The sequence below is a fragment of the Thalia democratica genome, chromosome 9, assembly GCF_965202585.1.
Source record: "Thalia democratica chromosome 9, ktThaDemo2.hap1.1, whole genome shotgun sequence".
In the NCBI taxonomy this organism is placed as follows: Eukaryota; Metazoa; Chordata; class Thaliacea; order Salpida; family Salpidae; genus Thalia; species Thalia democratica.
The window spans coordinates 20,371,777-20,395,501 of record NC_139173.1 but is presented as its reverse complement, the minus strand read 5'-3'; the positions used below and the strand labels follow the sequence as shown (position 1 = coordinate 20,395,501).

Genomic DNA, 23,725 nt, shown 5'->3' with positions numbered 1-23,725 from the left:
AAAATTGTATTTTTGTGTGGTATTACAAGCTGTTTTTGTACAAAAATTATGAAGAATTTTGAGTAATTTCAAATTGAAAAGTGGCAAAAACTGGTTGCAGGGTTGCCACACCTCAGGCTATTAAAACTAACTTCATATTTAAAAAACTCAGACTGGCTCATGTGATTTATGTCCTCTAACTATCCTTTGATAATAAATACATGTTTTTGGTCGTTTATGCTAGCTCTTTTGTATCTAAGAATAGTATCCTTGAGGTGGTATATAATTTACATAGCTTATGAGATTCCAGATGCAAAAAATAAACTTAACCATTGTTGAAAACAAGAAAATTTTTGTCTATTAAAGAAAGTAGTTCTGGTATTTCAAGCTGTTTTTATACAAAAGTTCTCAAAAATTTTACTGAATCATTGTATACTATGATCCCTTAGAACTTTTACTGAAAATATTTGTTATTTTAGGGAAATTAGACAAATTTAGAAAATTACTTCCTTATCAAAATGAATAATCAAAAGCCCGCATGCATAGTACTTGAAGATGGCACAGTTTATGAAGGTAAGCATTTTGGTGCAGATGTAGATGCTGATGGTGAAATTGTCTTTCAAACTGGAATGGTTGGATACCCTCAATCACTTACTGATCCTTCATACAGGTATATTAAATTTGAATTGTTATGAAAACAAAAAGTTAACTTATGTAAAAGGTTGTTTGTAATCTACTCTTGATATTAATTCTTAATTTGAAAATATAAGGAAATTATAAATTTTCCATAAATATCAAAATTTCTAAGTTTGTTTTATTTTTAAGTGTAAATTAAATTGGTTTAATTATTAAATGGTTTGTAAATTCAATAGGCTGTTATAATCCAAACTGTTTCTTTTTTGTTTTTTCACAAACTTATAAGTCTCATGTTCAGTGTGTTTTTATACAAATTATCATTTTTGCAAATATAAAGTTTAAGTTTAAATAACTCTGTGAGAGTTATTAAAAGTTTGTTGTTTTATTTAAGGGCATAGAAGGGTAAATAAATTTTTTTTATAATTTGATCTTATTTTATAGAGTTTTAACTAAGCTACGAGATGCGTTTTACAGGTTTTGAAATTTAAAATAATTTTTAAGATATAGCAGCTCAAAGTGGGAGCCAGCAATAGGATCCTTATAGAAGGCACAAACTAAAACGGCAAATAACTATAAACCACTAAAAATTTATCTTATACGTTTTTTGAGATAAATACCTCTAACTTTCAGAAAATGTTCCTTAGAATATTTATAAAATCTGTCGAAACAAAATTAAAAAAAATCAAAGAATAATAATTTTATAATAAAAACGTTTTTTGTATAATTTTAAAAAATTGCTTGCAACAGAATTTTTTAAATATTGCAAGGATCATTTCCTGAAAAATTTCAGGTATTTATCTCAAAAAACGTAGGAGAAGATAAATTTTTAGTGATTTCTAGTTATTTGCCGTTTTAGTTTGTGCCTCCTATAAGGATCCTATTGTTGGCTCCAACTTCGACCGGCTATATCTCAAAAGCTACTTTGAATTTTCAAATAAAAATATATAAAAAATGAAATTAGTAAAAAGCATCTTGTAGCTTAATTAAAACTATAAAATAAGATCAAATTGTGAAAGGTTGTTTACCTCCCCCTATGCCCTTAAAGAGTATGTTTTAGTTACGATTTATTATGTATAATACAATGACTATTTCTAAAGAATGATGTGTGTTATAATGATATAAACAGTGTGAAATTTGGTAAAGGAATCATAAATAATGTTTATATGAAAAATGAAGTCTGAATACAAAACTGTAAGGTTGAGGAATTTTTGTCTGTGGTAGAAAGTCTGCCTGATGTAATTTGTTTTTGAAATTTGAATGACAATTTTATTGATATTTTCAAAATTTTATTGCACTGTTAACTTGTACAGAATTTACTGCCAACTTGGTTTTTGTAATTAAAGAATTGTAATTTTTGCTATTTGAAAACTTAATAAGAAACAGATATTTTTACTATTTTGTCTTGACTAAAGTTTAATAATTTAGTAGTTATTTAAATTTTAGTCTAAAATAGTAAAAGAAATCTATAATTAATTTTATAGAGGACAGCTATTAGTGCTTACATACCCGCTGATAGGAAATTACGGTATTCCCAATGAAAGTCTAGACAACCATGGAGTTTCACGCTGGTTCGAGTCTGATGCCATCCATGCCTCAGCTCTAATAGTAATGGAAAACTGTGAGTACCCTCAACACTGGTCTTCTAACAAAACATTGAGTGCATGGTTAATTGAACAAAATGTTAGTTTTCTGATAATCATCTTTTATTCTTATTTTTACATAAATAAGTAGGCTACTAGTTACATTTTACTATTTTTTAAAGTTCAAAATAATTTTTGAGGTATAAGTGATCCAAGTTAGAGGTTAGGATAGGATATTTATAGGAGGCATAAAATAAAAAAGTGAAATTATACTACTATTTCACTAAAAATATTTATTTTTATTGTTTAAGATAAATAACTAAAGTTTTTAGGAAGCATTCCTAACAATATACACAGGGTTGCCAAAAAACCTGGAAAATCCTGGAGTTTGACAATTTAAGCTTAAAAACCTGAAAAAACCTGTAGTTTTGAATAAAAATCACAAAAAACTAGAATTTTAAACAATTATTTTAAAATGTAAAATAGTAAAATTTCGATTTAACACAAAAAATTTATCATATAGACAATTTTTTTGATCATGATCAAAACATTTTTTAATAAAAAACACATTTAAAAAGCAATTAAACAGGACAGCTTTTGGTCACAGACAGTTTTTGACTCAAAGAGTTGCAATCTTGTTTATAGAATATAAAAAATAATTAGTTTTTGAAATAAATAAATATTATTTAATAAAGTATCCAATACAAACAAACTAACCGCATTTTTTAATTTTTTAGTATTCTTACAAGTTTAAAAATTCATAAAAAATCTATCTTTTCCTTCATTTTTTGCTCAACACCTCAAATTTTCAGGAAACATTCCTTATATTCTTGAAAAGACTATGGTGGTGTTTAAAAAACATTACTAAAAAGATAAAAAACTCTCTCCATTCAAAAGATTAAAATATTAGTAATAGACTTACTCAGAAAATTTGAAGGAGATTGGTTAAAAAATCAAGAAGAACATAGATTTTAGTGAAGTAGTCTGTTTTCATCTTTTTGGTTAGAGCCTTCCATTGGGTTCCCACTTCCCCATAAATCCCTATAAATATTCAATATTCTGAAAAATCTCTTAAAAATTGAAAAAAGTGTGAAAATCCCTAGAAATGCCTATAAATTTTGTTTTTTTGCTTGGGGAATGAAATTAAAAAGCCAAAACAAAAACACTGCGCAGTGAAAAACACGTAATTTTTTTATAACAATTAAAAATTAAATAAATGAAATAGTTTTCTTAAAATCTAAAACTTTGTAATCTCAGTACAAAACTGTGACTCTATAGCACTACCTAGCTGATAAAAAAAATAATTTTATATTAAACACAATTTATCTAAAGTTTGCTTTTGTAACTTAAATTAGAGCTCAAAAACTTTCGAACTTTCGTAAATATCTTATCAAGACTGTGCTTATAAATGGTTAATGACATATTTTACTTTATTTACTTTAAAAACATGTTCGCAACGTTTGAAATTTGTTGTTTTTTTTTGATAACTTTCCTATAGATTTGCTATAATTTATATAATTTTCTATAATTTTTTTTTAAATTTTAGTCTAATAGCTCAGATAAAACTCTTTAGATCAATTTGTAAAAAACAAGGTGAACCCTCATATGCCCTCAAAGTTTTAATTTTAGATTAATTTCGATTTTAGATAAGAATTAGAAGGTAAAAAGATAAATTTAGTTTAAAAGATGAAAACAAGTGTTATAATTTGTGTATAGTGTTTTTATAAACGTAATTTCTGTATTAAACTAAAGTTTCAGAATATAAAGAATCTATAATCAGTAATAATATACATTAAGTATATTTTTTTAAGGGAATTTCTGTATAATGACCCATCTCATCATTTATATTTATTTTGAAGTTTATTATTTTTAAAGAGTTGCCATGCATTCATGCCACTGAGACTAGTTTGAAATACTTTAAAAACTTGGCTAGTTTATTTTAAAGATTTTTGTAAAACTTAGTCTGACTCAGATTGGTTTCATTTTTATATATATTTAGAATCAACTTGTTTCTTAAAAGATGTGCATTTTGCTCTGGTTACTATAATTATTCTAGATGAAGTCACTTTTTTTAGTTTTTATTTTTTTAAACTACTCAAGTTTGATTATCAAAATATTTTTTTTAGTTTTGTCTTACTATATTTTTATTAGTTTTTTCATAAACTCAGATTAGTTATTAGTTATTCAGGCCTGCATTTTTTGATTCAAATAGTGACAATTCCCTAATTGCTTAAATTGATTTTAAGTTTACAAAATGTTTTACGTAATATATATTTTAAGATAGCTTAAACAAACTATTATTTTTTTAGGTGCCTGGAATTGAAGGAATTGACACGAGAGGGTTAACCAAGAAGATTCGTTCACACGGTACAATGCTGTGCAAGTTGCTGGTTGGAAAGACTGCAGAGCAAGTCCCTAAAAATCTCACCTTTGTCAATCCAAATCTGCGCAATCTGGTTGATGAAGTTTCCAACAAAGAGATCAGAGTGTACAACCCTGAAGGAAAATATCACGTGGTAGCGGTTGACTGTGGAATGAAAAACAACCAGATCCGGTGCTTGGTCAGAAGAAACTTCAAAGTTACTGTTGTGCCCTGGTCTGCTGATTTTACCAAAATGGAATTTGATGGTTTGTTTCTAAGTAATGGGCCTGGTGATCCAACAATGTGTTCAACTACCATTAAGAACTTGCAAAAGTACCTAAACGTTAAAAAAGGAGTGCCTATGTTTGGTATTTGCTTGGGTCACCAGTTGCTTAGTTTGGCGTTAGAGTGCGAAACCTTCAAAATGAAGTTTGGTAACAGAGGTCACAATCAGCCATGCACCTTGGTCGGTACCAACAGATGTTTCATCACTTCTCAGAACCACGGTTTTGCTGTCAATCCTGAAACTCTACCTGACAATTGGGAGCCTTTGTTTGTGAACACGAATGATGATACAAATGAAGGAATTCTCCACACTTTTGAACCATACTTTAGTTGTCAGTTTCATCCCGAGCACACTGCTGGTCCAAGAGATTTGGAAATGATGTTTGATGTTTTCTATCAATTGGTTGAAGTTTACCAGAAATCAATTGCAGTCAAGCCATCTGTTAAAAAGTTGCTTTTTGAAGCGTTTAATGAAAATGTAGATGAAAAGAATGTTCCTTGCAAACGTGTTACACCAAAAAAAGTTTTGATTCTTGGTTCTGGAGGATTAAGTATTGGACAAGCTGGTGAATTCGATTATTCAGGTACTCAGGCTATCAAAGCTTTGAAAGAAGAAGGTATAAGAACAGTTTTGATCAACCCCAATATTGCCACTGTACAAACATCACGTGGCTTAGCTGATAAAATATATTTCTTGCCAATTACTCCCGAGTATGTGGAACAGGTTATTGACTGCGAGCGTCCAGATAGCATCTTGCTCACATTTGGCGGGCAGACTGCTTTGAACTGTGGATGTATTCTGAAAAACAAAGGAATACTTAAAGCTTACGATGTCCAAGTTCTTGGAACGCCAATCGCTTCCATTGAAATGACAGAAGACAGAAAAGCTTTTGCTGAACAAATGGAGCAAATTGGAGAGAGGGTAGCACCAAGTGGTTGCGCTGAAAACTTAGATGAGGCTCTTAAGGTTGCAGAAAAACTTGGTTATCCTGTACTAGTAAGAGCTGCTTATGCACTAGGAGGTCTAGGATCAGGATTTGCTGATGATGAAGCGCAGTTCAGAGCTTTAATCCAGTCAGCATTCGCGCATTCTAGCCAGGTTATCATTGACAAATCTCTTAAAGGGTGGAAAGAAGTTGAGTATGAAGTTGTCAGAGATGCTTATGACAACTGCATTACAGTTTGCAACATGGAAAACGTTGATCCGCTCGGAATTCACACTGGAGAATCAATTGTCGTTGCACCAAGTCAAACTTTGACAGATGATGATTACAACATGCTGCGAACAACCGCTATCAATTGCATTCGTCATTTGGGTGTTGTAGGTGAGTGTAACATCCAGTATGCACTCAATCCCGACTCAAAGGAGTTTTATATAATTGAAGTTAACGCCAGATTATCAAGAAGTTCAGCTCTTGCCAGTAAGGCAACTGGGTATCCTCTTGCTTATATTGCTGCAAAGCTTGCACTAGGTAAACCATTACCAGAGTTGAAGAACACTGTAACCGGTTGTACAACTGCAAATTTTGAACCAAGTCTTGATTATTGTGTAGTTAAGATTCCAAGATGGGATCTTAAAAAGTTTTCCAGAGTCAGCACAAAAATTGGCAGCAGTATGAAAAGTGTTGGAGAAGTTATGGCAATAGGTAGAAGGTTTGAAGAAGCATTTCAAAAGGCTTTAAGAATGGTTGATGAATCTACTAATGGGTTTTGCCATGACAAAGAGGTGCTAGATGAGGAAATATTAAAAACACCTACTGATCAAAGAATGTTTGTGCTTGCTGCTGCTTTATATAAGGGCTATACTATTGAACAGCTCTACAGTTTGACCAAAATCGATCAGTGGTTTTTAAACAAATTCAAACGTATCATTGATATGACTAAAACCCTAGAAAAAGTTGGTTCAAACAACCTTACTATTTCGAAAGATCAAATGAGACTTTCTAAGCAGCTTGGTTTTTCAGATAAACAGATTGCCAAGTTAATCACAAGTACTGAACTAGTTGTTAGATCCCAAAGGAAGCAATATAATATCACAAGCTCAGTAAGACAAATAGATACAGTTGCGGCAGAATGGCCTGCTACTACAAACTATTTGTACTTGACTTACGACTCTGACTCCAAGTCTTGTAACGATTTGGAGTTTAATGGCAACTATGTAATTGTGCTCGGTTCTGGAGCATACAGAATTGGTAGCAGCGTTGAATTTGATTGGTGTGCCGTTCAATGCGTGACAGAGCTAGGAAGACTCGGGTACAAAACGATTATGGTCAATTGCAATCCTGAAACTGTCAGTACTGATTATGATCAGTGTGAGCGTTTGTATTTCGAAGAACTGTCATTTGAAACAGTCCTGGATATTTGTGAAATGGAGAAACCATTAGGAGTTATTGTAAGCATGGGTGGACAGCTGCCAAACAACATTGCCATGGCTTTGCATCGCCAAAACGTTAATGTACTCGGAACATCACCTGAGTCTATTGACAATGCTGAAAATCGTTTCAAATTTTCAAGAATGTTAGATTCCATCCAAATATCTCAACCAAGATGGAAAGAGCTCAATAACATGAATGAAGTGCAAGCGTTTTGTGAAAAAGTCAAGTACCCCTGTCTGGTCAGACCTTCATACGTGTTGAGCGGAGCTGCTATGTCGGTCATTCATTCAGAAGAAGACTTGACTGAATACTTAGGCGATTCAACCACAATATCAAAAGAATATCCGGTGGTTATTTCAAAGTTTATTTTGGAAGCCAAAGAGATAGACGTGGATGCTGTTGCTTATCACGGCAAGGTTGTCCGCATGGTGGTGTCAGAGCACGTTGAAAACGCGGGAATCCACTCGGGTGATGCCACTCTCGTGACGCCTCCCCAAGATATGAACAAAGAAACTATGAGCAAAATCAATCACATAGTTCATGCGATCGCTGAGCAGCTGCAAGTCAGTGGACCGTTTAACTTGCAGTTGATTGCGAAAGACAACAAGCTGAAAGTTATTGAGTGCAATGTAAGAACTTCAAGGTCTTTTCCTTTTGTTTCAAAAACATTAGATTGTAATTTGGTAGCTGTTGCGACTCGTGCTATAATGAATCTTCCACTTGGCGTTCCAATGTTGGACGACCCTAACATTTCATACGGCCCGTCTGTTTCAGCTAACCAAAAAGTAGGTGTTAAAGTTCCTCTTTTTTCATTTTCTAGGTTGAATGGAGCAGATGTTATGCTCGGAGTTGAGATGGCTTCTACTGGTGAAGTTGCTTGTTTTGGACAAACGAGGTACGAAGCTTACATAAAAGCTTTGCTTAGTACTGGTTTTAAGCTTCCCAATAAGGACATACTCATTTCAATAGGGTCGTACAAACACAAGCACGAATTTTTACCTGCCGTCAGAACGCTGGAAAGTCTTGGTTACAAACTATACGGTACATTAGGAACTGCTGACTTTTACACTGTTCACGGTTTAAGTATGAAGCCGTTGTCTTGGCCGTCAGATGATGGCAACAAGTCAAAGGGAGATTCCTCAAAAACGGAATTGTCCATTATGGATTATTTGAAAGAGCGCGCGTTCGGTTTGATCATTAATCTTCCAATGAGGAGCGGTGGTAGTTCAGGCAGCGGGAGCTCAGCTAAAGTTCATTCGGTGAGATCCAGAGAGACGAGAGGTTACAAGTTCAGGAGGCTTGCCATTGATCTTTCCATACCGCTGATAACCGACGTTAAATGCGCAAAACTGTTTGTTCAAGCTTTGCGCAAATCCGATTGCAAGCTTCCAGCCTTGCACCCTCATATTGACTGTATATCGTCGCAGAGGTTGGTTAAGTTGCCAGGATTGATCGACGTTCATGTCCATGTTCGAGAGCCGGGTGCAACTCACAAGGAAGACTGGACAACTTGCACTGAAGCCGCGCTCGCCGGAGGAATCACAACGATATTTGCAATGCCCAACACGAACCCGGCTGTCACCGACGAAGAGTCTTTCAACCTCGCGTTGGAGCTCGCTTCGAAGAAGGCAAAGTGCGATTTCGCGCTTTTCGTTGGAGGTTCAAGCGATAACGCAACCAATTTGCCGCTGCTGGCTCAGAGGTCGGCCGCGCTGAAGCTCTACTTGAACGACACATTCACGACGTTGCAGCTGAAAGACGTGTCCGTTTGGATGGACCATTTCAAGTACTGGCCCAAGACCAGGCCGCTTTGCTGCCACGCCGAAAAGCAGAACGTGGCCGCGGTCCTTTTCCTCGCGCAGTCTTACGACAGGTCGGTTCACATTTGCCACCTGGCAAGGAAAGAAGAGATTCTGCTGGTGAAGAAGGCGAAGGAGTGCGGCTTGCAGGTCACCTGCGAAGTGGCGCCCCATCACCTTTTCCTCACCGAAGACGATTTGTCCAGAATTGGAAAGAATTTTGGAAACGTCAAACCCAACCTGGTGACCAAGGAAGACCAGGACGCTTTGTGGGAAAATATGGGAATCATCGATTGCTTTGCTACGGACCACGCACCCCACACTGTTGAAGAAAAAACGTCTGAAAAAGCTCCCCCGGGTCTACCAGGTTTGGAAACGGTCGTGCCAATGCTCTTGACTGCCGTCTCTCAAGGAAGACTCACGCTGGACGATATCGTGTTGAGAATGTACACGAATCCCGCCAAAATTTTCAACATCCCAGTTCAGCCCGACGACGTCACTTACATTGAGGTCGACCTGCTCGAGTCATGGACCATACCGGACGCGATGAAGTTTTCCAAGTCGAGGTGGACGCCGTTTGCCGGCATGAAGGCCGTCGGTAAAGTAACCAGAGTTGTGATGAGGAAGAAAACAGTTTACATCGACGGCGAGGTTCTCGCCAAACCGGGTGACGGTCAAAACATCCGCGACATTTCTGCCGAATCAGCATTTGTCGAAACTGCGTTGGATATCAAAGCGGGTGGCGATTTCGTAGCGGAAACCGAGGTGAAGCCCAAGTTCAGTTTGGAGAAGAACTCCAGCATACTTCCAAGCGAGCCTCTCAAGGTGCAAGCTCCCATGCTCAAGCCAGTTTCTAAGTACGCCAAAATTTTCGACGCCGACGGTTTCTCGCAAGAGGCGCTGGCTGTGAACCAGTCCTACAACCTGCAGTTCGCTTTGCACGGCAAGCACGTGCTGAGCAGCGCCATGTTCAGCAAGGGCCACCTGCACAACCTGTTCAACCTGGCGCACCACTTCAAAACCAACGTGACCGGCGGCAAGCCCTCCGACCTGCTGAAGGGAAAAGTGCTGGCGACGATTTTCTACGAGGCTTCCACCAGGACGGTGTGCTCGTTCCAGTCGGCCATGCAGAGGCTGGGAGGGTCGGTCATCGCCGTCAACGAGAAGTACTCGAGCTCGAACAAGGGCGAGTCGATCGAGGACTCGGTCAAGGTCACTTCGCAGTACGCCGACGTCGTTGTGATGCGGCACCCGACGCCGGGGGTCGTGCAGAAGGCGGCCGTCGAGTGCAACAAGCCGGTGATAAGCGGGGGCGACGGCGCGGGGGAGCACCCGACGCAGGCCTTGCTGGACGTGTTCACGATCAGGGAGGAGCTGGGAACGGTGAACGGGATGACGATCACGCTGGTGGGCGACCTGAAGCACGGCAGGACCGTGCACTCGCTAGCCAAGCTCCTGTGCCTGTACCGCGTCAGCCTCAGGTACGTGTCGCCGCCCGAGCTGGCCATGCCGCAGGAGGTGGTCGACTACGTGGCGGAGAGAAATATCCCGCAGACGGTGTACGGATCGATCGAGGAGGCGCTGCAGGACACCGACGTGCTGTACATGACCAGGATCCAGAAGGAGAGGTTCGCTTCGAGGGAGGAATACGAGGCGGTGGCGATGAACCAGTTCATCATCACGCCCCAGCTCATGACCAGGGCCAAGGCGAAGATGGTGGTCATGCACCCGCTGCCCAGGATCTCGGAAATCCACGGCTCGGTGGACAGTGACCCGAGGGCGGCCTACTTCAGGCAGGCCGAGTACGGCATGTACGTAAGAATGGCCCTGCTCTACATGGTGCTCACCAAACCGTAATATTTTACGCACGCAATTTTTCTCTCGCGTATTGCCTCGTTAGTACAATTCTGAAACTACCTTTTCGTATAAGATTTCACATCGCGGTTCATACACACTTTAAACTTTCAACAATTAGGTAATGTTTCAAAAATTTTTTAATAGTCTTTAAAGTCAGTCAAATTGAGTTTTATTCAATCTTTTTAATCGTTGTTGTATATCATTATAAGTTAGTTTATTCTTTACAATCTCTTCAGTTTATTCCTTATAATCAAAACTTTAACAAACATTCTGTTTCACTCACATTTTATTCACTTATTACACCAAATTAAATTTTTACAGTTCGCTTTGTACTATTGTAAAATAAAGTTTTTTATTGTTTCTCATCTTTTGGTATTGTTTCCTAATAACTAAGTTTTAAAATATGTAAGTATTTTTTATGAAGACGAATCTGTTTATACTGTATAAACTGATAAGTGTTTTGTATTTCTAAAATAAATAAAAAACACTAGTAACCACTATTCTGTTTAAAGTCAAAATTTCTTTAATAAATCCTTAAAACTATCTTTTTAAACTAAGTATATATTAGATTTTATCTGTAAAACTTATTGATACTAACATTTACATTTTTAGCTACAATGCGCAATCCTTTACAACATGAAAAGTTTTCAGTAAAAGAAGTTTAGCTGTAAGATTGATCTGTTTACCATTTGTTATATTAGACTAGACCAGTGGTTCCCAACCTTTTTGATGCCCCGCACCCCTAGAAATTTTTAATTTGTTCTCTTGCAATTTATGCAATGGCTTTTTTAAGAAAAATTTGAAATAAAACGATGAAGATTTGTGTATAATTTTTTTTGATGGTCCACTATTTTAATAAAAAATAAATATGTGGATGCTGAAATATACAAACATATGGGAGCTAAAATGTTCAAATACAATAAACTGAATTTAAACAAGTTTTGTCTGATTTTTCTAAGAGAAGACATCAGAACTCACTCCCCTTTGCAACGATCAACGTTTTCTGAAGGTCATGCAAGTGAGTTTTGAGTTCATCATTTGTTATTCTACCGGCACTATTTTAAAATTTAATTACCTTATTATCAAACGAAATAATAACAAATCTATCTTTAAACATTTCTTTTTAATAGCGTAAACGAAAATAAAAATTTAATCCTATATCTCTAATGAAAAAATCCCTAATGACGTCGTTTGACAAATACTCACAAGTTATTTAACGAAAATTTAAACTTCTGTTTATGCAATACTATTTTGAAAAGACTAAGACTTTAGTTTAAAATCCACTTTAAATTTAGCTACTCTTTTATTAATATTTATTGCACAAGACTTTCTTAAAACGTAGCAATTTATTACTCATAGCAATCCGCATATCTGCCTGTGCATTCAAGCGATTTCTTGATTTTGTTTTGATTGACAAGAGTACTAAATCAAGACTAGCACAAGGAAGTCGTTGCGAATGGGATGAGCATACTTGGTGCTTTTTCACAAAGTCTTGGAAACATTCATTGTACAACACCAATATTGTTCAGGAGTTTTGCTTTGAAACTGCATTTTTAAGAAAACGGTTCGTGCTTAACTCCATAAAATTATCTTTTAACACCTATCATCATCAGGCATATATTAAAAATTAAATAATATGGATTTATTATCTTCAGATGTTTCCAGTTCTCCTACTCCAAAATATCCATCAAATGACTTGGATAGTATTTTAAAAAGATTTGTAATTTCTACACGTAAATTTAAAATTATAACTCATCTTTATCAGTTACTTCTTCGAGTGATGAAAAATTTGATAAATTGCCTCTTTTAACTCTTCGACACCAGAGAAGTAACTTTGCTTTGAAAGCACTTAATACTTTACAACATTTTAATATGTTTGTATTTTTTCTTGCATAGAAACACTCCGGTTATTCATAATACTATAAATTTGACTCAAATAAGCTAGTATTTGATTATTTTTTTTACTCCACTTCTTTACCATATTTCTCATAATCACGTTTCTTAAGAAAAGATTTGATTTTGTTTCGCAATTCAAAAAAGCGTTGAAAGCTCTTCCACGTGATAGCCAGTGGACCTCCGTATGGAATAGTAAAACAAAGAGTTCTTTACTATAATCTTGAGACAATGACTTATAAAGGCGGTGATTTAGAGCACGACCTTTAATCCAATTGATGGCCTTCACAGAAATTCCAAGGACAATTTTTAAAGTTTGAGGGCATTGTTTTTGATGCTAAAGCATGTCGATGAAGAAAACAGAAAGCACCTTTCAAGTGCGAAATATCCTGTCTTAACAAGCAAAAAAAAACCGACTTATTTCCCAACATAGCAGGGGCACCGTCAGTACACACAGAACCAATAACTTGGATGTCTAGGTCATGTTTTGCAAAAAAAAGTCTTCACTTATTGGACGATGTCTTTTGCTTCGGTGGTTCTCTTCAGATTTTCGCAAAATAAGAGTTATGTACCATCATGCACATATCTCACTAATGCGATCAGTTGACTGCAATTTTCAAAATCGGTTGGATCGTCCAACTGAGGGATTTTAAAGGGAATAGTTTTGATACCAGCGATGATTTGGTCCAAAATATCCGAGTTTAGATTACAAATTTGACTCTAGTTAACATTATTTGATAACGGCACTAATTCAAGTTTTTTAAAAGTTTTTTTCATTAAAAACAATTTTTGTCATTTATAATACGCATGGCTTTATAACCCCTTCAGCAATTGTATGGGGTTTCTTGGTTTTGGCTACGTTATACGATACAAGGTATGAATCCATTAAAAATAGTTTGTCAGCAGGTACAAAAGTCAATTTTGGAAGTTTTCCTCGTTATACAAAGCGGATCCTTTTTGCTTTCATTAATTCAACACCATGACCTAAAACATCTGCTCCAACATGTCGGTTGTTAAAGTGTTCTCGCAACTTAGAAGGCTTCAAGTTTCCGTTTGAAAGTACAATACCACAAAACATGCATTGCGGTGTTTGCAGGCCTTCAGTTGTTTCAGTGCAAGTAAAACTAAACTGCACATAACTATCATTTCACTTCCTTTTCTTTAACATAGTTAAAGATTAAGTACAAATTCAAAAATTGTATTCTAAAGAAGTATAAAAAAATAATTATCAAAACATTTATTTTTTATAAGATTTATCTAAAAAAAAACAATGCTTCGGTCTATGACCTCGTCAGTTTGTTTTTTTAATATCTGTATAATAATATGAGAAGTAAGGAAAAGGCACCAAAAGAGTTAAAAAAATTAGATTTATACTTAAAACAAAAACTTTTTGTACATTTTTTATGAATTACGTATTAAAAAATTATAAAATCAACTGTACTATGTAAAGCCAAAGTAATATTTTTTATTTGATGTATCCATACACTCACTCACATTAGTCTTTAACTTGTAAAAAAGGGTTTTAAAAGATATAATAGCTATAACAAGCTTAAGTTTCAGATAATGGTAGAAAAAATTTTATTAACGAATAGTTAAAATCAAAAGCACAGCTAAATTATTGTTGAGTTTAGAAGCTTCGTTACAGCTTTGCAAATAGAGTAAGATGTGATAATCAAAACTTTAATTTTTTTTAATATGATTTGAACTGCTTGTTAGGTTTAAAAATCAATAATTTTGTTTTGTTTAATAAAAGAAGTTTAGGCTTACAGTCGCTAAAGTCAAAGAAAATCTCCTAACAAAAATTAAAAGCCTTCTCGCAACCCGGTTGTGAAATCCAGGACTAGACTATTTTAAGCAAACAGATTTTGAATAAAAACACTTTACTATGTAACATTGGTCATTTTTACTTATTTTTTACTGAATTGCACACTAATCTTTAAAACTTGTTCAGTGTGTAGCAGCATTTTACATAACATGAGTTGGGGAACTGGTCTAAATTGCGCGAAGACAAAATTGCACGAGGTTACTAAATTGCACGTGGGGACTAAATTGCACGAGAACAAAATTGCACGAGTGTACAAAATTGCATGAAGATACATTTGCACGAAGACTAGTTTTCACGCGGGCAAAAAATTGCACAAGGGGACAAAATTGCATGAAGACTATTTTGCACGGAAGCTCAATTTTGCACGAGTTACAATTTTGCACGGAAGGTCAATTTTGCACGACAAACAATTTTGCACAGAGGTTCAATTTTGCACAAAAAAATACTAACTTAAAATAACTAAACAAAAAATATATTAAAATTTTATAATTTATAAAAAGAAATAATAAGCATGTATTAGTGTAACTAGTTTTAATTTAATTAGGTTTATATTAATTTTGTTTATATATATATTTTAATTTATTTAGCTTCTTTTAAATTGAATCTAAATTATTGTGTTTAAAAAATAATAAAAAATAAAGAAGTTTTTAATAAATTAAAGCTAGAATTTTATTTTAATAAAAATAATCCTTGTTAAAGAATAAACACGTATTGATGTAAACTTAAATTAATTTAAAATTATACTAAACTTCAATATGAATTAAAACAAGATTAAAAAAAAAAAAAATAATATTTACATGGGTAGGTGTTAAAACTGCACGGAAACAAAACCCGTGCAACATTGACCCTCAGTGCAAAATTGTCTCTCGTGCAAAAATGACTCTTCGTGCAAAAGTGTCTGCGTGAAAAATTGTGTGCTCGTGCAAAAATATACCCTCGTGAAAAAGTGTCTTCGTGCAAAAGTGAACCTTCGTGAAATTTTGTCTACGTGCAATTTTATCTTCGTGCAATTTTGTGCTCTCGTGCAAATTAGTCTTCGTGCAAAGGTATCTTCGTGCAATTTTGTGTTTTCGTGTAGTTTTGTCCCCTCGTGCAAATTTGTATGTTCGCGCAATTTAGACAGCTACCCCATGAGCTGATAGTAAATTTACTAAACACTAACGAATAAATTTGTTGTGATAGTTAACAACATCTTATTAAACAGTATTTAGAAAACTTAAGTAAAGTAGAATCCTACTTTTAAACTTATACTAAGTCAAATTAGTCCAGGAACGTAGCAAGTTTAAATAAGTCACGAATCTGCAATTTAATAAATCATCAGGACGCACTATGACGTCATAGGGGTACAGGGCAATTTAAACTACATCTAGTGTCATTGTAGTTTATATAAAAGTTTGCAATTATGTTGAAACTTCAAAAATAATTGGGATGTTGAAGTATGAGAATAAACTGTATACGAAAGGCAGTTTATGTTGCTACACACCCAACATAGTTCTTCATTCGTTGCAACTTGTGAAAATCCTTAAAAACTTTAATTCAAAAAAATTTAAAGAAATTCACAACTTTGTTTAAAAATAATTGAGTTAGGCTTAAAATTTATAGAATTCTGAAGTCATTTGCTGAACTGTTGCTTTTATAAGACAAAAATACTAAACTTTTAGGATTTTATTGAAAAGTGAAAAAAAAAATGAAATGATAAAGTTCAACACATCTGAAAATATAATGTAATTGTTACTAAAAGCTTTTAAGATTCTATTAGGTGAAACAGTGTCAGCTGAGTAACAATCGTTGAATAAAGTATATTTGTACTTAAAATGAAGAAAAAATCTCAATTAAACGTCCTATGTATATCAGTTTTTTAGTGCCAAAATTTGGTTAAGAGATGGTTTTATGAAAAACTAATATAAATTTTAAGAATAAATGAAATTTTGTGTTACTACAGAAACAAAATCCTATTTAAAATACTTTAAATTCTATTCATAACACATTTATACAATGATAATGATAATAAATGACGAAAGATAAAATACATGGTTAAAACAGATTTAACAAAGGAATTCAAATTGAACATTCATATATTAAAATTTTTTTATTAAAATTTTACATAGGTAAACAATTCGTTCAGTAATAAAACTCAGTAATTGTCTGAACTTGTAATAAATAGTTTTCAATGACTAAAAATATTTTAAGCTGGTACTTTAAGCTGTTGTAATAGAAAAACTTACATAAAAAATTTTTTAATATAAACTAACACTAAGAATATTGTGATCATATTCAGAGGTTTTTATCACATAAAAATAAGAAGTTAAAAAGTATTAACTGAGCTGGTTTATTACATAAACTAACAGTAAATGAACTTTTTTGCAAAAACAAACACAAAAGCCATATAAAACGGCTTTAAAGTATTTGTAAAAAAAAAACATTCTTATAACAAATAAGTATAAAACAATCATAAAGATAATGTAAGGAGTAGTGTTTTTAAACGTTTTTAAATCTAAGTTCAAACACTAAGCGTATATTTCGGCATAACAGAACAAATCAAAGTGAATATTACTTTTGCTTATTTTAATATAGTTGGGAAGATAAAAAATACTTTTACTTATTTTCTTATTTTTATGCAATAATTTTTATTAGAAATTTTATAAGACTTTAATATTATACAAAAGCCAATGTAGTTTTTTGTAAAAAAAAGGTTTGGTCTACAAATAAATGAAGACAATCAGGCATGCAAAGAAATATAATTTATTGCATAAGTTTAAAAAACAGCTTTACTGTAATTTTATGTGCAAAATTATGCTACAAATGTACTACAGCTGAATGTATACAAATTTCTGAAAATAGTAAGGTTTATTTATTGATAAACAGGTTGATAAATTTTCCACGAGTGGGTAGTTAATTTGTTAAAAAATTTGAAAGACCAGCCAACCACGAACACATGTGTGGAAGTTGCATCCCGTATTAAGTAAAGAATTTATTTTTAAGTAAATAACTTGATGTGCTTTCTAAACAAACTTTTTAACGAAAAATTAAACCACAATATTGCTCTTATATATAAACAAAAAATAAAGAAAATGATATTACTCATAAAACAACTATATTGAAAGAAACAAGTGCAAAATCTAAACAAATCTCACAATAACTTGAATTTTTTTCTTAGTTGTATTTTAGGTATTCTATATTTAAAAAAAAATTATTTGATTGAAATGATTTAGAAACATATTTATTCAAAAAGTTACTAATTTACTAACAGCTTTAGCTTTGTATTACCATGAAATTTCAATTCTTTTTAAGAGCCAATAAATCAAATTCGGGCTCTAATAAACAAATATTTAAATAACAAAGTAAAAACTGTTTACTGTATATTTTCTAAAAGGTTTTATATTTTCATTTTTTTAATTTACTTACATTTTTAATCTTTCATATTAAAAAAGCTTAAAAACAGAAGACAAAGAACTTATACCGTTTCCTTTTTTGTTCATTAAATTCTAGACATTTATAGTTTTGTAAACCTCATTAGGTTGTTAAAGTTTATCAGTTTTAACAAATAAAAGCATTTATATTAGCTCATCCCTGTGTTTTTTACAAAAAAAGGTATTTCATGCCTGTTTTAAGTTTACATGATAATTCAAATTCCAAAAATTCAAATTCTTGAAAAAATATTTAAATTGATATATCTCAAAATATTAAATACATTTGAAATACTTTTTTAAAAAGAGGTAGTATGTTTAATTATTAAGGTCATGATAATGAGTATTAAATAAAATTGTTTTATCTTTCGCACGTTGCTTGTGGTTGGTCTGATGGACCAGGTTGGCTACGGCGCGAAGAGTGTGAGTCAACACCCCTTTTGTTAATCCCTCTGTTTATATTACGTTGGCTACAGCGAGTTTCGGGGTTGATGACCTTGTTTAAAGTATGATGTATGTTCTCTTTAGAGAACATACTATCCTTTTTAATGGGCTTGGATCTGTTACTCATTGTGCTATACCAAGAGTTAGGTGTGGCCCACTAGTTTATTTTAAATTACTTAAAGTTGGTTTGTTAATTACAGAGATTTATAAGAGTACAAGAAGCTGCTTGCTAATTTAATTAATTATCAACAACAAAGCTTATTTATTCAATTTTATGTAAAACCGAATTACAGATAATTTCAATATAATTAAGTATTAACACCAAAGTTTATTTATTCAAATTTATGTAAAACCAAAGTACAAATAACTTCAATTTAATTTTATTAACAGCAAAGTTTATTTGTTCAAATTTATGCAAAACCAAAGTAAAATTAACTTCAATTTAACTTTATTAGAAATATATATATCAATTTAAGAGACAGAACTAAAAATAAGAGATTAATAACAGTACTCACAATTTAGCACATAGAAAAGTCAAGCTTGAGCTGCCACAACATCTCATTTTCTATTTATAAGGCGGCAATTTAGAAAGTAAACAAATTAAAAAAAACCCTAATTAGAGAAAACTCTTTTGCTGAATTTAATTTATAGCCAGAGGCGTTACATTTTCCCCTCTTATTAAATATTTTTAGAATTTTAACTTGGGTTTTTTTAGAAAAACATTAGTTTTAAGGTGTTAAACGTTTGTTAAACTGAAAAAAACTTTAAATATAGTCAAGGTGAAAACCATTATACACTAGAGCACTCAACTTAGAGATATATAAGCATGCAACATAAGTATATAACTTTCTTTTTGTAATTTACATGTAATAATCAGAAATAATATTTTAAGAGATACTTAAGACCATCAACTTTATGTGCTAGAAGGTACTTGCATATAACAACATTTATGAGCTAATTCAAAATCTGGATTTAAACACTCTACTAGCTATTTTTAAAGTCAAAACAAAACTATAAGTATTTAAATGTAGTAAATGCTTAAGACACTTTTTAAGTGTGGTAAAAATGCTTTTTTTAACAAAATAAAAAAGAAACTCTAAAGAAATTGTAAAGAAAAGACTTTTTTGAAATATAAATTTACAAATTCCTTATTACAATCATGAGTCAAAAATTTTTTTAAAGTCAATGTTTACCGTTCATGATGATGGTTCCTTACTCTTCCACTGGAGGTTGAGGCTCGGCCTCTTCTTACTCGCCTTCTCCTCCTCTTCTCTGGTTGCTCCAGCTGCGGCCGCTCTTCTTTTAGTGGTTCCCCCGGAACTCTGGCGGGAAGTTTGGCTCCACTGACGTCCTTCTCCGCAAATTAATCGCTGGCGACCTGGCGTTGTTCATCATCGTCATCAACGCCAACGGATTCGAGGGTCTGCTTGGCATCATCAGCAGACGGGTTGGCATTGCCCCCATGGCATCCAAAGGTGTGCTGCAATGTATGTATCTCCAGACGAATCGACATCGTCACTACAATTCTGCTGTTCGTAGTGGCAGCCTGTTCTTATTAGAATGGTTCATTCTGAGGTCTCTGGGGTGTGGCAGTTCGACTTACCCCACCAAACTAGATGAGTGAAGGTTACACTGAGCCATGATTTTTACAATTTGCCAGTATTAAACCTTGGCAAGCTTTCCCAGTGCATTTTCGAATGAATAATGAGCATTTAATATGGTCCACAAAGTTCACCATTACATGTTGTCATACACACAAAAAAAGTGAATATTAGAAAAGCTTAGATTTAAAAATTAACAGAAACATGCTTTTTAAATTTAAAACTATAAAGTTTTTAAAACAATGGAAACCATCAAACTGTAAAATAGCAGGTTTTCTTAAAAAGTTTTTTTGTGTTTGAAAAAAAAAAAATTAGTTTCATTAAACAGGAGACAATCAAAACTCAATGCAATATAGAAAATTTTAGACTTTTATATAAAATATCACACAGTACCTATTTTAGCTAAGATAATTACAAAAAAAAATACATGTCTACAAGATACTAATTTTTAATGGTTGTACAAATAAATATAAAACCAAAAACCCCATCAATTTTAAAATTAAAAAAATCTTAAAGTTAAGTCATTTAACAGTAATATAAAAAATGCAAGCAGCTTCTAGGTGTTGTACAAAAAAATCAGTGAAAATCAACTGTTGCTTATTTGAATAAGCCCCTAAGTAGTATTCATCTAAAAAGTACCAAATATCTTTTTATGCTTGTACAAAAAAGGAAGAAATCTTGGAGTTTTCCAATCAGAACCAACGGTTCTCCATTGTAGCAGTTGTCAACCAGTTTTGTAATTTCCTAGTTTTCGTCGCTACTGCTTCCTTCCTGGCAGTTAATTACTTTATCCCAGTTAATCACTTTTTTCCTTTCACTTAAATTATATCTGTTTTCGGGCTTGCTAAACTCAACTACTTTTTTCAGTGTTTGGGCTGTTTCAATCAAGTCAGGTTCACCTTGTTGCAAGAGAGCCACAGAGTTCCTGTCGATCCTTTCTGGTGTGATTATCTCCTCTTCTATTTCCATGGACTCGTCTTCTGAGACTTCGTCTTCAGAGTCGGAGTACCACATTTCCTCATAGTCTGGATCCGTTTCGTACCTACCCATGTACATCGTTGCCGCTTGCGCTGGTCTGCTAAGAGCGTCTGCCACCACATTATCTGTGCCTTTAACATGGATGACGGTCGGGTTGTATTCTTGTATTCTTTGGAGATGACGTTGCACGTAGGGGGATTGATCTGTCAACTCCTTCTTTAATGCGTTACAAAGGGCCATATTGTCAGATCTTATTATTAGTTGTCGCCCATAGATTCGACTGTGGAAATGCTTAATGGCCATAACTAAACCTGTTAGTTCTTTGTAGTATGTACAACGTGCTCGTTTGTTTTCCGGAATGCTTCTTGAAAAGAAAGCAAGAGGTACCATCACATTTTTATCGTTTAGTTGTTCTAGTGAGGCACCTGTGTGGGTGTCCGAGGCATCAGAGAACAAAATGAGAGGTTTACCCTGGTCTTCAAACGACAGGGTGGCTGCGTTAGCTAATGCTGTCTTTGTGTCCTCAAACGCTTTGATATGAGAATCGTCTAACTTCAAGATGGTTCGGTTGGTCTTTTTTGGTCCCCCTGATATTGCGCTTAAGGGTGCCAAGATCTCTGCTAAACCAACAATAAAGGAATGGTAGTAGTTCGCCATCCGAAGAAACCTCTTGAGATCTTTGCGCGTAATGGGTACAGGATACTCTTTAATGGCCGCTACTTTTGAGGCTTGTACATTGATCCCCTCTACGCCGATCACGTGCCCGAGAAATTCTAATTTCGACTTAGCAAAGGTAGTCTTTTTTACATTCAAGAAGAGTCCGTATTTTGACAGGGTTTCAAATACTTTTCTCACATGATAGATATGCTCCTCTTCCGTGTAAGAATATATCAATATGTCGTCAAGATAGACATAAGTGAAGTCTTCGCATTCCCTTAGCAAGGCCTCCATTACCTGCTGGAATTTCATCGGTGCGTTATTCAAACCAAAAACGCACCGATTGGGAATGAAAACACCACTATGAACGATAATTGCAGCACATTTTTGGGAGTTGGCTGCGAGAGGCAGGCTGTAGTATGCCTCTTTCAAATCCAAGTTTGTGAAATATCTCGTACCGCCAGGGATGATCTGGGCAAGTTCGTAAATTCTAGGTAATGGGTAACTTAACGGCCGTGTTGCTTTGTTCAGCGTGGTATAGTCGATACACACGCGCATACTACCGTCTTTCTTTTGTACGCAAGTAACTGGAGATGCCCCTTCGGTTGCCTCTCCTCTAGTCACCACTCCCCGATATAAGAGGTCGTTGAAGTGGTCTTATATGGCTGCTCGTCGGCCACCAGGTCTCCTGGCTTTGACCATGGCAGGCTTGTAATTATCCAATATTATCTCGAGCTCGTAGTTGTGCTTTGGCTTTGCGTGGTAGGTTGGCTTCCTGGTAATTTCAGGGAAGTCCATTAATAGTCTTTTGCATTTTTCTTCTAACGGAGTCGTATTCTTACCACCCAGATTGATGTGGTTGACTGAAGCGACTATTGGGGTGGGCAACTCAGCAGGTGCGAACAGCCTAGCTGATTCGTTTGACCCCATCTTGCATAGTTGAGAGGTAGATGGCAGGATCGCTAGTTCGTTCATTCTTAACAGGTCCATGCCAACAATGCCAAAGTGGCGTGATTCTTGAGTAACCCAGAACGAGTGGTTGATGGGTTCTAAATTCCCCAATTGAAGTTCGACATCCGCGCTACCAATGGGGTGGGTTGTTTTGTTACCAAACCCTTGGATGGTTCTACTTTGTTTAGGAAAATATTTGTCTATACCGTTAGTCAATTCCTTCGGCAGGATTGAAATTTCGGACCCGCTGTCAACCAAAAAGATAACATTTGTGTTTGAATCCGCTACAAATAGTAGGCCCTGAGGGAGGTTCTTCGGTTTGGGTGCAGGAAATTTATTCAGTTGAAATGTCCATTTTTCAGCACTTTTATCTTTGTTGTGATTGGTAGTGTCGAGAGATTTTTGTTGTGGTTCTGGCTGCGGTTGCGCTGACCGTTGGGACTGCCAGTTGTGGTGCTGGCTAAGGTAGCTCGGATCGTTGGCGCTGGTCGTGGAGGTGCTGGCTTCAGTGGCGCTGACCGTTGACGCTGGCCCTGGTGATGCTGGCTGTGTTTGCGCAGACCGTTGGGACTGCCCATTGTGGTGCTGGCTAAGGTGGCTCAGATCGTTGACGCTGGTCGTGGAGGTGCTGGCTTTGGTGGCGCTGACCGTTGACGCTGGCCCTAGTGATGCTGGCTGTGTTTGCGCAGACCGTTGGGACTGCCCATTGTGGTGCTGGCTAAGGTGGCTCAGATCGTTGGCGCTGGTCGTGGAGGTGCTGGCTTTGGCGGCGCTGACCGTTGACGCTGGCCCTGTTGATGCTGGCTGCGGTTGCTCAGAACTTTGGTTCTCATCAGGTGTTTCTGCTGAACTACGTGAGGCTGTTTGCTTTATATGAAAAGTCATCTTCGGTTTGTTTGAAGGTGTGGACACTTCATTTCCTGGATGACTTATAGTGCAGTTTGAGGCATTTCTGGTTGGTCTCGGTTGAGATGGGGGTTGCTGTCGAGGGGCGGTTTATTTACAAATTGGACAGCTTTGGTGTGAGATAGTGTAGCCCCAATCACTCTCCCTCTCACTGCGGAGAGTTTGGGATCTCGTTTTTTGCATGAGGCGG

At 35.0% G+C, this 23,725-nt stretch overlaps 1 protein-coding gene across 1 annotated transcript; it reads left to right on the top strand.

The window, feature by feature from the left end:
- Nucleotides 1-497: 497 nt before the first annotated feature.
- On the top strand, nt 498-11,236 carry LOC145844413 (multifunctional protein CAD-like). Its single transcript, XM_082951812.1, has 3 exons — nt 498-649; nt 2,097-2,295; nt 4,505-11,236. Exons 1-3 carry the CDS (start codon nt 498-500, stop codon nt 10,871-10,873), a joined length of 6,720 nt encoding a protein of 2,239 aa, XP_082807938.1. The 3' UTR covers nt 10,874-11,236.
- Nucleotides 11,237-23,725: the final 12,489 nt, after the last annotated feature.

Bases quoted from the DNA above. Each gene is read 5' to 3' on its own strand.
- LOC145844413 (XM_082951812.1), top strand. From the start codon at position 498: ATGAATAATCAAAAGCCCGCATGCATAGTACTTGAAGATGGCACAGTT. The intron at 650-2,096 runs GTATATTAAATT...TTAATTTTATAG, and splicing joins CTTACTGATCCTTCATACAG to AGGACAGCTATTAGTGCTTA. The intron at 2,296-4,504 runs GTTAGTTTTCTG...TTATTTTTTTAG, and splicing joins CATGGTTAATTGAACAAAAT to GTGCCTGGAATTGAAGGAAT.